The following is a 14,739-nucleotide window of genomic DNA, read 5'->3' as shown; positions in this document are numbered from 1 at the left end:
TCTGTTCTCTTTGGTCATGCCTGGAATGTGCTAGAAGCCAGGACTCAAGATAGTATAGTATTGCTTGTCTGCCTGCCAGCCCCGTTTAGAGTCACAGATGTTTTGGCTTTGGGAAACTATAAAATCATCACTGATACGCTGCTTGTGCCCAGCATATCCACTGTATCCACCTTATACCAACCCTTCTTTTCAGTGTTCAGCCTACTGCAGTCTTTCCTCCCAGACATTATAGAATGTAAGATAGAATTGGAAACCTGAATCTGGAAATGCATCAGGAATGTTAGTTGTCCCTTCTTGGGCCAATTCTAAGGCACAAAATTAAACATTAATGCCTGTCTTCCGCAGATGGTGGTATGAGGCAGCACATGGCAGGTGCTGTGTTTGAAGGCTCCTACTTCGAAGCTTATAGTAGAGCCTCCATTTTGACATGTGAACTTTCCATGTGCAGGATCCCTTCCCCTGCATGGAGCCTCTTGCAGTCTGAAAGCCTGTAATTAAGGAAGGGAAATGCTATACTTTCTCCTCTTGCTACCTACTGAATTGGTGCTTAGTGTGGCTTTGAGACATTGGCATTCCAAACTGTTCTTAAAACATGAATGTTACGTAGTGGCAATCTCACCATTTGACCGTCTCTTGTCACTGGTACCTCTGTGCTTCTTTGAGGGTTGGGGGAAGCTAATGGTTAATATTGAAATGAGGTATGTTTTTGGTGTGACTGATAAATTAAGCTGCTTGGAACTCAGCTAAACCAAGTAGCCTTCATTGCTGGGCTCCAAGCACAAGCCTTTGCTTTGGATAGAGGACAAACAAATCTATCTGCCATGCCTTGAAGGTCCACGTGCCTGGATGCTATCCCACCTGTCAGCCCTTTCACTAATGATGTTAATTGTAATAGTTGTAAATCTTAACAAATTAACATGCTGCATAAAGGTGGAAACTGGGTAGGATGCATGTGTGTATCTCATATATATATACATCATATTTTTATATATTTGACCATTTTGTTCTGCTTGCCTTGGAATTAGTGGGTTAGTGGTAAGTCAAGGGAAAGCATAGTTTTGTCCCTTCACCCAAAGGATTTAAGATCATGATTTTCATCACAAGTCTCTTTTTTAGGATTGTGGCTATCTTATTATAGGTCATCCCATAGATACTCCACAGGGCCTACAACCCCAAACATAAGTTTTGAACTCCTCCTGGTGTTTTTCATAATGCCTATTGCCATTCAGCTTAATTTCATGCAGAGGGAAACAGGCAATAGTAACCACATTAATGCAGATATTGTCAACTACAGTAAATTGGTGGGAGGGTCAGGACTGGTTAATTCTTGGATGGGCAGCCATTAGGAATTTTTCAGAGCTGTAGGGAAGGACAGAGAAGTAAGCAAACAAACAGCATCCTGGAAGAAGGCAGTGACAACTGCTTTGCTGCTGTTTCTCAAAAACACAGGGTAGATGTGTCAGTGGCATCTTATCTTTTCAGTAAAGTGGAATTCTGTAAGAAGTGCAGCGGAGATGGGGAACTGGGATTGAGATTCCCAGTGGGATAAAGTGTGGGATAAAGCGTACAGCTGTGCTATATTTGAATTTCATTGTCAGAGATCAGGTGAAGCACACTGCTTTTCTTAATGACAATGAACCAAAGATTGCTGGCGTATTTTAGATACCTGCACATCCTTCTAAAGGGGAAATGGTTCATTTCTTTTCCAGAGGATTTTCCCAAACCCAAAATAATTGTGGAACCAGAAACGACAATGGCCGTCCTTGGCAAAAACGTTCGCTTTACCTGCTCGGCTGCCAGCAGCAGCAGCTCTCCAATGACCTTTGCCTGGAAGAAGGACAGTGAGATTCTGCACCACGCAGAGATGAAGAACTTTGCACATGTCCGAGCCAGGGATGGCGTGGTAATAGAGTATACTACCATTCTGCACTTGCGCCACGTCACTTTTTCCCACGAGGGACGCTATCAGTGCATCATTACCAATCATTTTGGCTCTACCTATTCTCACAAAGCTCAGCTTACTGTTAATGGTGAGTGTGGAAGAAATGTGGCTTGAAAATCATCTGCATTATAGAAACTAGTTTTTCCTATTTTTATTATAATATTGTTAAGCAGCTTCCTCTAACCCGCAAGCCTTCCAGAGATGTGAACTTCAAATTCCAGAATTCCCCAGCTAGGATTTGCTGAGTTTCTGAGCATTAAAGCCCACACATCTGGAGGCACCCAACTTGGAGAAAGTGACCTAAACATCCCTCTTCCTAGATGCAAGTGTTAAAGCATAGCAACAAAAAGGGAACTGACTCCAAAGTGATGTAAACACCAATAATAATTCCTTTCTAGTTTATGTGCACAAAGGACTGGTTTGCCATTGTGTAAAAATTCTCCTGGACACATCTTGAGACTTGAAATGCATCAGGCTGATAAAAATTGGCTTGACTCATTGGGATTTTTCCCATTGCCTTTATCTAAGTGTTACTCTCTGGTGAAAGCCTCGTGTGGCGCAGAGTGGTAGGTGGCAGTACTGCAACTGAAACTCTCCCCACAACTTGAGTTCGATCCCAGCGGAAGCTGGATTCTCGGGTAGCCGGCTCAGGTCAACTCAGCCTTCCATCCTTCTGAGGTCGGTAAAATGGGCACCCGGCTTGCTGGGGAAGGTGACGACTGGGGAAGGCAATGGCAAACCACCCCACTCTAGTCTGCCAAGAAAACGTCATGAAAGTGGCATCCCCCCAAAAGGGTCAGACATGACTCGGTGCTTGCAAAGGGGACCTTTCACCTTTTTTTTTCACAGTTACCAGATAAAGCCACCACTGGCAAGGGACAACATAGGCTCAAGACTAACAATAAATTATTTAAAGGAAAACTGTAGTTGATTACCAGTGGAACATAATTAGAAAATAATCTGCCTTTCTCGGGCAATGAATTCCATAGTTTAGACTTCTGTGGTTTGGACATGAATGCAAGAGCTGTCATGTTGCAAATGGAGTAACAGAATAGAGGCTATGAGAAGACAGGCAGCTGATTCCAAAAGGTGGTTGTCTGCCTTCAAGGTGTGAGGCTTGAATTTTCATGAGGACTGCCCTGCATCTGTTCCAAGTCCTTTCCTTCAATAAAGGATGCCTTTTTCGGTTCCCAAAGTAGGAGAATGTAAAGATGCTTTGGAACAAGTAAATTATTCTGAGTTAACATGCAGAAATCTAGCCCCTAATGCAGTGTTTTTCAAACTTGGCAACTTTAGGATGTGTGGACTTCAACTTCCGTGCCAGCTGGGGAATTCTGGAAGTCGAAGTCCACGTGTCTTAAAGTTGCCAAGTCTGAAAAACACTGCTCTAATACCAGATCTCAGTGGGATCCATATATATTGGCAATCCATGTGTATTTTACCTAGGATATTGCAATAGTGCAACAAAGTGAATCTGTATTGGGGCAAGGATGTTGCAGTAGAGGGGGGGGGGTAGCACTAGTCTGTCCACAATTGGAAGGATTATGCAGTTGTCCCTGTCTTGTACCAGTGCTGCAGCAGTCCTCTGCACATCCCTAGAAAAGTTGGCCAGTTGGAAAGTGCAGCAAGCTAGTTTGATGTTTGATACAGGGTAGAAACAATTCTTCCTCTAGTAACCACTCAGAAATGTTGTGCCATATAATCTCTATAGCTGCTGCCTTCTTAGTCTTTTCTGTACAGTCTTCAGTTTGTGATACCTGAAAGTAGATTGGGGAATCAAAGTAAACAAGCAGAACCATATTATCTACACCGAAATGCAAATTCTTGAAGGTGCCTCCAGCATGCTGGAGGAAGTTGACACGCTATAGCAAAAAAATGAGTTTGGGTCCTGTTTGCACTGGGGATGCACAGCCAGTATTCTTTACTGGTTTGGGGTGCAATCATTCTCCTTGTCTTCCACAGTGTTGCCATCTTTCCTCAAAACTCCCCATGATATTGCAGCACGCACAGGGACAACTGCTCGGTTGGAATGTGCTGCTGGTGGGCACCCCACTCCGCAGATTGCTTGGCAGAAGGACGGAGGAACAGACTTCCCTGCAGCTCGCGAGCGTCGCATGCACGTCATGCCCGACGACGATGTCTTTTTCATCACAGATGTGAAGATAGACGATATGGGCATGTACAGCTGCACCGCTCAGAATTCTGCAGGTTCTGTGTCAGCAAACGCTACCCTGACGGTGCTGGGTAAGAAACCTTTATAGATCCACGTCACTGAAAAGACAGACAATAAATTCAAAATGACCCCATAGAGAAGTGGACTGAAAATAACAGGGTGAAATTGAAGGAGACAAATTTAAAACTCTTTTCACTTAGGAACAAGAAATCAAATGTGTAGGTATAGGATATGGGACAGATGCCTGGATTGGTCATAGAACATTTGAGAAGGGTTCCGGAGTTGGAGGTGATCACAGTCTGAACTGGAGTCAGCAGGGTGATGTGGCTGCAAAAAAAAAAAAAGGCAATTTTAGGCTACATCAAAAGATGCATAGTTTCTAAATCGTGGGAAGTGATTGGTGTACTCGGACATGTATCAGTCAGTCCCTGAAATGCTTTGCCCTCTTTAAGAAGGATTCAGACAAACTGGAAGAGGTGCAGAAAAAGAGAGCGAGCATGGTTAAGGAATCTGAGAATATACTCTGGGAGGTGAGGTTGAGGAATTTGTAACGAAGCCTTCTAAGGAAAGACTGAGGAACTGTCTGTGTCTGGCTTTGAAAAACACAGCTTTCAAAAATAGAGCCACAGAGAAGAAGGCCACGACCAGCTTCTGTTATCCTAGCGGGCAGGATGTGGAATATGGGCCTTAGGTCACAGGAAGGGGAATTCCAGTTGAATGTTAGGGAAAAGGACTTAATAGTAAGAGCATTGGAACCAATTGGCAAGGGAGGTGGAGGGATCCCCTTCATGGGAGGCTGGATAACCATCGCCTGGGGAATTCCTGTGGACATGAGCTTGGCCTAATGGGCCCCTTAGGATGCTGTTGTAAATAGGAAACAGTGGGGCTGCATTTAAGAAGGAATTAAATTATAAAGTTGTTTTCCCTGCAGCCAAGCAATCCATTTGGATTTTGTTGAAAGGGTTAGGATTCTGTAGTGTGTGTACATGTGTGTGTACGTGCACACGCATGCACGCAGATACATACATACATGGAACCGCTGCTAGTCATCCTTTATTCAGCCCACAGTAGAGGGGTGGAACACGGGCAAGCTCATTTTTCCAAGCTGATTATTATTACCAGGATACCAGTGTTTGTAAGTTAGGGCCTGCATATTTTTGGAAGTATTGCATAAAACCCAAGTACGAATATCCTTGAAAATAGGATCTTGGAAGCATGTATGTATGTATGTATGTTATTTCCATTCATGTAGGACTCTGGGCTGCTGTAATATTGCATACATATTGTATAATGTGTTAAAAAGCATTATTATTACTGTTGTTATTATTGGTCTGAATCAGTCCTCTGCAGAATGAAGGCCTCTTCATTGAACAAGGGCTATATACGATGACAGAATTCCTTGCCACGGTAGTGACTTTATTAATGGCACCCTGCTTGAATCTTCGGTGATCACAGTTTTTTACATTAGTGCTGTTTTAAATATATAAGCGCAAACACTCTGCAACTGAACCGTGGCTTGGGAACCATGAAATCTGGCTGTTTGTCCGGTTGAGGTTCAGGAGACAGAAGTTTCAGCTGACTATTCGTTAGAAAGCAAGGCAGGGTATAGTTCAGAACTGAAGAGTGTGCATCTTGTAAAAGACACTTCATTGTTCCGTAGCCTGACTTTCAGAATGCTCCTTGCTATGAAATCAGAAACAGAATGACATCATTTGTACAATACCATTTCTTTCTGGAATCTTGTAGAGACTCCAAGTTTGGTTCATCCATTGGAAGATCGTGTTGTATCTGTTGGTGAAACTGTGGTTCTGCAATGCAAAGCAACAGGAAGTCCACCTCCACGCATTAACTGGCTGAAGGGTGACCACTCTCTGACAGTTACTGAAAGGCATCACTTTACGCCGGGCAACCAGCTGCTTATTGTCCGGAATGTTGTGTTGGAAGATGCTGGGAAATACACCTGTGAAATCTCAAATACAGTTGGAACAGAACGGGCACACAGCCAAGTTAGCGTATTGCCTTCATTTGGCTGCCGGAGGGATGGAACCACGTTTGGGATCATTACTATCGCTGTAGTGTGTAGTATCGTATTGACTTCTCTGGTTTGGGTGTGTATCATCTATCAAACCAGAAAGAAGAGTGAAGAATACAGCGTCACAAACACAGGTTAGTCCAAAATCTTGTTTTTGGTTGCTGGAACACTAAGTCATAAGGAGTAACTTCATCGGCATCACTGAGCACGACGTCCAGAGCTTGAAAAACAGATTGGCTTTGTTCTCCTGCAAATGTAGTGGAATTGCTAAGTATTTGCATAATTTGTAGGTGTCTTCACACATCTCAACCCATGCTTCCAAGAGATTTCACATAACCTAAAGTATAGCCTTACGTACCAGCAGTTTTGATCATTATCCTACATATGCTTTGAAGTATACCTTCTTAGAAGGCCCTTTGCTCAAAAATTCAAGTGCTGTGCAAGTCCCCTGATACGATGCTCCTTTTCCATAAAATGAGTAAGCTGCAAAAATAAGATTCAAAAACCACTGCAGTAATTTGAATACAAGCAGTGTCAGTATCTGCTGCTTGCTGATCCCTGTGCTCTCACTTTTGTTAAAGATAGCCTACTTGCCAACCAAGAGGGGTTTTTACCTAAAAATGAAGACGGCCCCATCAGCAAAACAGTAGGCATGTTTTTGGTTAAGTTGCTGGTTATGCGATATATGATAAAGCTGTAGTTCTTTGGTTCAGACTAGAATTCTTGCTCTTGAAATGTGACCCCAAAGGGGACACACGCCTTGCTCCCTGACACAACCATTATTCACCCATCAGCTGTTTTTTATGGCCCATGATTGGGCCAGCAAGTTAAGAGCAAATCAGCGGCATGCCCCCTTCAGTGGGAACAGCTCAGTGAGCTATGTATATACTGACCTTATTTGCATTGACTGACAGTGGTAAATGTTTAGGGCAGCCCCCAGACTGCTTCTTCACTTACTTCTGGAACTTGTAGAGTCTTTCCTGGTTAATGTAATTTCCAGACATTCGCAGCCATAATTTATTCTTGTTTTTGAGAATATAATGGTGCCTACAGCTTGTTCAACTGAAGCAGCCTTTGTCAACCTGGCATCTCTACACAATTCCCAGTCTGCTTAGATGAAAGCTGGGAATTTTGGCAGTTGTGGCACCCACGCCTGCTGAGGGCACCTGGTTGAAGAATGGTAAGCTAGAAAGTTACACCTGGAATGCTTCCAGATTTGACAGGAGGAAAAGGAATACAGTAAAGGTGATTTGTGGAGCACCAATCATGCAATTAAGGAGACAGAACTTGGACCGGATAAGTGTTCTTGTGTGGACAGAGATCCATGAGCAAGCTGTGATAGGACAGTCAAGAAGAGCTGTGCATTTAATGTAACCACCTGTGGTTGATCAGCTCATCTCTGAACACTTACTAAGTGGATCTTAACCTGCATGGTGGGGAAGATACAGGCCCTGCCCTGGTTTCTGCTGTTTCCTCATTTCAGCACTATTCTTGTACTGTGGCATTGGCTCCTTACTTTTCTTTCTTTTGCCTGTTTTCAAGATGAGACTGTTGTACCACCTGATGTGCCAAGCTATCTGTCCTCCCAGGGGACGCTTTCAGATCAACAAGAAATGGTTGTGAGAGTGGAAAATGGCCAACAGCCCAATGGTCAGATCCAGAGCAATGGTATGTCTTGGGAAGATGGCACTGCATCCATTTTTCTTTTCGTAAGAGATGCAGGCCAAGAACTCAGAAGTTCATTTAGTATTATTTATTAGATAAACTGCTTTTGTGTTCAGAGAGAACAGTAGGTTCTTTTGTCCTTCAAGCGGGCTTAAACAACTGACCTAGAACAAAAAACAAGAAAACCGGTAGGTTAAAACAAATAAAATAATTAGCAGCCTCTATTTGCCATTTCTTCCCTGGAGGAAAAAACTTTGAATCAGTAGAGTGTATCATGATCACCAGGCCATTTTTGTTTGTACATTATACTTTTGTATGGCCTTCAATAATAAAGCACTATAGTCCATGCAGGCATGTAGATATAATCTGTTAACTCCCTCAAAGGAGCCTTGGAGTCTTCTGCCTGTTCCATATTCCATAATATAGAGAAAATTCCTTCCCTGAAGCACTCTGTAAGTGCCAAAGAACTAGAGGATGAAGGGGTTACACCTGACTAGCCAAGCCATTGGTGGTGGTTTTCCATAAACTTTTTATGAAGTGTCTTCTTTACCTACAAAAGTTGGTCATACCTGCAATTTGACAATGTCTTTATCCTTCTGTTACAGGTGTTTGCCAGATCAGTAGAGGAAGGGATCCAGAGGTTGATGCTCACTCTGTCATTTATCGACAGCCAAAGATATGCCTAGGCTATAATAAAGAGGCTTGGAAAGGAGAAGATATTCCTGACAGGATGCTTCTTACAGACAAGACAGGTATAGAGTCTATTAATCTGGGAAGCGTGCTGCATCGGTTTTCTTCCATAAACAAACACAAGCAACCCGAGGCAAGAGTTCTGACTTTCAGAAATGTACATCTTGACAAGGGGCACTTTTTTTCAATGATATGATCTCTCCATCTGTTTTGCTAAATACAGTAATGATTATACTGTAAAAAAAATGTAGTTGTATGATTTACATTTTCTTTTGAGATGGATGGATGGATGGATGATAGGTAGAGAATGAACCGACCTATATGGCTGCCTGTCTCACACAGCGATTCTGGGCAGCTCACAACCACCAGAAAAGCCACAATGTAGAAACATACTGTACCCTTTCTACCAAGACGCCAGAATCACCCATACCCGTTGACCCCGTCTCCACCCCATCCTAGCCTAATGCTTGTTATTGACAAATACCAGTTGCCAGAGCAAAAATGATGAGTAGACATGCAGAAATGTGCACATTTGTGTGTGGATCCTGTCATTTCAAATACTCTTTGAGACGAGTATAATCTCGGAGTCTTTCAGCAATACTTTGTATTGAGTCAGGTGGCCTTTTCTATTGATATTCATAGCAACACAAAGTTATTCCAATTAAATATATTGGCCCATGGCCTCAAAAATGTAGATGCATATTACAAATAAGGTAGAAGACAGTTGGGTAGAGAGAGAGCTCATTTTCTAACCATAGTGAAGTGGCACAGGAAGGCCATTATTTAACGCAGAGGTAGACAAGAGACACACTTCTCTCTCACGGAATGCCAGCACACACACACACACACACACGTGCACAGACAGAGCTTGCTTGCTTTTAAAAACACACTTCCAGAATTTTACAAAGGACTTATTCTTCCCAGCCACATTTCTGCTTCAGATCCTACTCTCTGATTTTTCAACTGTACAAGTTGCTAAACCTGCTTTCCTTACCGAGTAGCAATTTCCCATTGTAGGAAATTTTTAATAATAGTTGTTCTTCTGGTTAATTCCTTAATGACAATGAGCTGATTTCATGACTTTTTTTTAAATGCATCACAGGCTTGTTTTGCATAATTTATTTATTATATGTCATAAAGAAGCCCAAGCAGTTTTTCTGAGTGCTATGATCACTTGAAAACTTACCTCTAAACATCTCTAGCATGTCACGTGTGGCATTTGCAGACTTGAAGAACAGGAACATGTTATTTGTTTATAATAAAAATGGAGTTTCTTGGGAAGCTATATCCATGTCCTCTGACTTTTCTGTAGTCCTAAAGAACTGTGGCATATGCCTACCCAGCTATGTGGAACAACGAATGGGGCCCTCTAACATGAAACACAATCTCTCCTTACACAGGATGAAAACTCCAGAATTCCTAACCAGTCATCCATGCTATTTAGGAATTCGGGCCATTTACCCAGAATATACTTGGCATGCCTATCAGTGACAAGTAGATCCATGAAACCATTGGTACTTCCTCTGTCTGAATATAATCCCAATTTGTTACATTTGTTTTCCTTTCTGTCTCAAGCCTATAGCTTGCCTGCAGCATATACTGACTGCAATGGAAGTGTGGATACCACAAGGGTTACTGTTAATCCCAAGGATCCAGATTATTACTCTCTGGCTGCAGAGGACATGCCCGCAAATGCTCCCAGTAGCAAGGAGTCCGAGAACTCCAGCACGAATATGGGGAGTAGAAAATCAGATGTCAGTGGCTCCATCTACCCCAGCAATCATGACAGGATGCCAGTAGCTTGCCCAGGCAAGCCATCTCTAGTGGATAGCAAAGGTATGTGCCTTTTTTTGTTTGTTTCTTAAAATACCTCCCACACTTTTCAGGTTACCTTTGAAAGTCAGTCACTCTCGTATCTCAGCATATAAAATGGCAGTTGGATGAAGGACAGACAGAAGCTTAGGTAGGACGTCTTTCTTCACTGCCATCTAGTGGCCATTTGGATTTTTCTAGCCCAGCTATGGTAGCCCTAGCTAAGGTCTGTTTCCGATTGCTCCTGACATTTCCTCCCTTTGGAGTTGCTATCTTATATTTAGTTTTTATTCTAGAAACACATAGGGGCCCTCTGGAAAATAAATATAAAACCAAGATTGGATCTAGTTGTTGTTTTTCTTTTTTCTTTTAGTCAGCAATGTTGCCCAGGAGGACTGTTGTTGTAGAAGCCAAAATATTGCTGGCAGAGAGTATGAGAATTGAGTGCTTTATTAAAGAGAGAGAATAGATTGCTACAGTAAACCTATTATCCAGAAATTATCATAAAACAATAGACCAACAGATCTAAATGAAAGATCTTTTGCGCAGTGGTATGGCTCGATAAAGGCATCTGGCAACCTGGAATGTGAGTGAAGAGTTAACATCCCTTAAAAAATGAACATAAAATTTGTGTGGTTGACCCTCAAGCATGGAAATAATTGGGAAGAGCAAAGCACATCTTGGGGTATCATACGAGGGACACTGTAAGAAGATGACAGCAGGAGTTTCTACCTCCCTAGAGCCACAAGGGCAATAGAGCAGAAGGAAGAACATTAGAACTGGTGGTAGAAAAAGGCCACCTGTGTTTACACAGGGTCAGATGGTGTAAATGCCCCACAATAGAGGGCTTGTGGCAGCCTAACATTTGGTGATAAAATTCAGGAACAGTGGTTAGATCATTCTGATGATTAGTGTCCCTAATTCATTGCTTTATCCATAAGGTTTAATTGGCCTGTATATGCAGGAGAAAGGCTGAGACTACGTCATTCCTCCATACAAGTTTGATACCAACAAAATTGGTAGCTGCCTATTAACACAGACATAGCAACCCTGTAGGATCAAACATGATTCTGAACAATGAAGTTAAAATCCTGCTCCAAGCCTGTGCCTTAATGGTCGGTACATTAGCTTCAAGCCTCAGAACTGCATTAGGGACACATTTTGGAGAACTGAACAGAGTCCAAAGGGAGTTCAGCTGAATAGTTTCCAATGCCCTGAGGTTTGTAAATAGGCCAGGCTGAACACCATACAATAGTTGAGCAGCTGTTTTAGCCATAAACAGTTTAATTGCTGCTGGAATGTAATTTGCCCCTTGGTGCCTATAAAATTTGGTTATAGCTAATGTACTCCTTTGGATAGTAGAAGCGACAGAATTAACCTGAACTGTTGATCTCCTAGAAGCCTGAAAGACTATGCTCAAATATTTGAAACATTTAACTTGCTCTAGTGGATGAGCAAGCGGGGTTCCAACCATGACATTCTCACATAGACCACTGCTTAGTGCTATAATATCTGGCCAATAAATATACAAATCATTCTGATCTGACTTTATACACAACCTTTATTGGTTTTAAAACAATGTCCAATAATGACTCTGAGACATTTTGAGATTGGTTATTAATTACAATAAATCGAAATGTTTAGCTTTCCCTGATCAAAGACAAAGGCACAAGTGGATAATTGACTCTCATGAACTAGAAATGGTTATTTAAGGAGGGCCTTGATAAGATTAAAGATAATTCTATATCCCTTCCCAGGAATATTTCCATTATGGCAGGAAGTTCAGGGATTTCTGTTAAATTTCCAGATCCTGCATTGGGTGAGAACCACTAGTGAGGCTGCATCTCTCTTTATGGGCTCAAGAAATACCCTACAGCAAAAAAACTCTGCCATCAAATGCAGCTTCAGTTAAATCACAAATGGAAAAGTCAAAACTAGATACAAATAAGATTAAGTAGAATTAGATTTTAGTTAGGCCTCTATACAAGAGAGAGAAAGATGGGGCGGGAGGGGAGGAGAGAGAACAGCCTGGTTTGAAAAACTCTGTCATTAAAGTTCTTGCTTTTAATTGCCTTACAGGTTCTTCACAGCCTTTAGCCAACTCTGAGCCTTATGACTTTTTATTGCCTGCTGAAGGCTCGCTGCTGTACCCAAAAGGAAGTGCTGAACTATCTCAGACATTACCTGGGGGAGAAGCGAAACCAAGCCTTCTCTCCAACGGGCACTTAACAAGGTCACCCGACTCCCTTCCTGAGTCAAGCCACTGAAACGCTGACAAGGGACCCAGGCGAATTGCTGTGTGCAAATTAACAGAACATACTCCCTCTGTCGATCCCATTTATTTGCACAGAATTATCTAGGCTACTTCTACCTCAAATTCTGAACAGACAGCTCTGCAAATTAAAGGAGAAGTGACAACACAATGAGGTATAAGAAGCAAGCTTGCGTAAGGGAACAGAGCCCTGTTTATGCGGTGCCCATTTGTAAATAGTTTTAAAACTTCCCTGAGAAGGATCAGTGGCTCCATGTTGGCTTGCATACAAAGCACAGAAATGCAAAAAGTTAGGATGTAAAGTGAAAGAAGTATTTGATAACAAATGTGTACATAAGAGTTTTCATATATATATATATATATATATATATATAAATATATATATATATATTATATATCTTTTCACAGAGGCTGTTTTATCCCTTGGTGCATGTTTGACTGAGTGAAATTATGTAATGTTGACAATACGCATTGTTTTTTCATTGCAAGGGTTTTTTCTCTTTAAATCCTTCTCACCCATCTCCAAGATAAATCGTTCTGGTGTCTTAGTTAAAACTTTGAGGATGGGACCACATGCTTTCAACAGAGAAAATCACACTGATGAAGCTTCCCTTTCTGTAGTGCCCCACTGTAGGGGTGTGCAATTTGAGAGAAGTGCTTTACACAGCACACCACTAAGAGCTAAGCATTTAACCCCCCAAGTGCGTGCATGCACAGGTAACATTTCTGTTGGGAGTGCCAACAAGTGAAACGGCTATATACTGGGCACGCACACAGACCGAAAGAGCTGTGAAGCACCTCCAAGCAGACTAGGCCGAGTGCGTCACTTGTTCTGGTGTTCTTTGCCAATCGCCTCTCTCAAATTGCTGGCAGAGCCCCATCTAACTGGTTCATTAGGCTAAATGTCTTCTCAGAAATACTGCACTGACAGCACAATTGCATGTATGTTTCTTCGGTAGACTTGCTCCCATAGGATTGTGGTGTGGGCTTAAAGAGCAAACTGAACTCTGCTATTTTAGCATTGCTGTGCAGAGGTGAGCCAGATGCCCCAAGAATATCTTAAATATCTACTTCTTGAAATGTAACTGAACCAGTGTCCTTTGGCAGAGTTTCTAGTCAGTGTAAATTGGGCTTGCACTGGAGGAGAGAGTGGCAGTCAGCAGGGTTTTTTAGGACAGCACATTGAAGCATCCTAGCTTATGTTGTGACTTCTGGGATACAGACATATCTATCCAATTTCAACCTAAATTTAGAGGCACCCAGCCTTGTGTCAGATCACAACCTATATTTATATTTAAATATTAACTATTCATTGCACTAGCAGTGATCCTTGTGGAACAACATTAAACTGCCAAGCTCTCCTCAAAAAGCAGCAGCAGGAGCAAGAGGATGATAGAGGAGACATCCTCATGCTCTGGAATTTTTCTGACAGAAACCTGTTGATGTTTTCTTTTGGCACCTTAGCACCATTTATAGAGATTTCAAAATATATTGCTAATATTGCTTATGCAGTAACCTCTGACACACTGAATAATCCATTTGCACACGCAGATCTAATTTTCTTTTCTCTTTTGAGTCAGACTTCGAATTCAGGTTCATAGTTTAGCTGCTCCGATTGTGAAAGTCCTCTCTGTCGTGGGAGACTTTTGACCTAAGATCTAGCAAGGAAAGTTATTCAAAGAGCGAACCACCTTAGGCTACTGTGCTTTAGTGTTTATACACTGCTTTAAGCTCGGTTAAGCCACCAACAAAAATGTGAACATGTACATGAAAGCTGTTTCTATAACCTAAGTGTGGATTTTTTTAAAAAATTAATAGAAGTGCTGCCTCTTTTGATACTTGTGCCTATGTAGTTCCAAAAAGTCATTCTCCACCCCACCTGATCGATTGTAGCTCAGGCTGACCCAGAGTTGGTGAACATAGGTTAGGAACGGTCTGAGGGGCAGCATCAGGTTTTGTCTGTTCTCCTTATATTCTTCACCATGACTTAAAGGCCAGTTTCAGAGAAATAAAGGCATAAAACATGATTTAGTTTCGGGCAGGATATTAGGAGTTCATATTAGGGTCATAATTTAGGAATCCCTTCCTTTGTGGGAAGGGCAAAGTGGGCTTAAGCTACTCTAAACACCAGGGAAAGCTTTTTTGTATGTTCC

General features: G+C 42.0%; 1 protein-coding gene across 1 annotated transcript in view; it reads left to right on the top strand.

Moving 5' to 3' along the window:
• Positions 1-14,739, top strand: part of LRIG1 (leucine rich repeats and immunoglobulin like domains 1) — a 150,485-nt gene extending 135,746 nt beyond the window's left edge. Inside the window, exons 13-19 of the mRNA XM_063291544.1 lie at positions 1,710-2,030; positions 3,905-4,186; positions 5,862-6,281; positions 7,690-7,815; positions 8,418-8,564; positions 10,078-10,338; positions 12,394-14,739. Coding sequence (XP_063147614.1) covers positions 1,710-2,030; positions 3,905-4,186; positions 5,862-6,281; positions 7,690-7,815; positions 8,418-8,564; positions 10,078-10,338; positions 12,394-12,581 — 1,745 coding nt within the window. The 3' untranslated portion in view covers positions 12,582-14,739. The remainder of the gene's footprint in view (positions 1-1,709; positions 2,031-3,904; positions 4,187-5,861; positions 6,282-7,689; positions 7,816-8,417; positions 8,565-10,077; positions 10,339-12,393) is intronic.

The sequence above is a fragment of the Candoia aspera genome, chromosome 2 (assembly GCF_035149785.1).
Source record: "Candoia aspera isolate rCanAsp1 chromosome 2, rCanAsp1.hap2, whole genome shotgun sequence".
NCBI classification, from domain to species: Eukaryota; Metazoa; Chordata; class Lepidosauria; order Squamata; family Boidae; genus Candoia; species Candoia aspera.
Note: the sequence above shows the minus strand (reverse complement) of the source record. Positions and strands in the feature narration are given on the sequence as shown.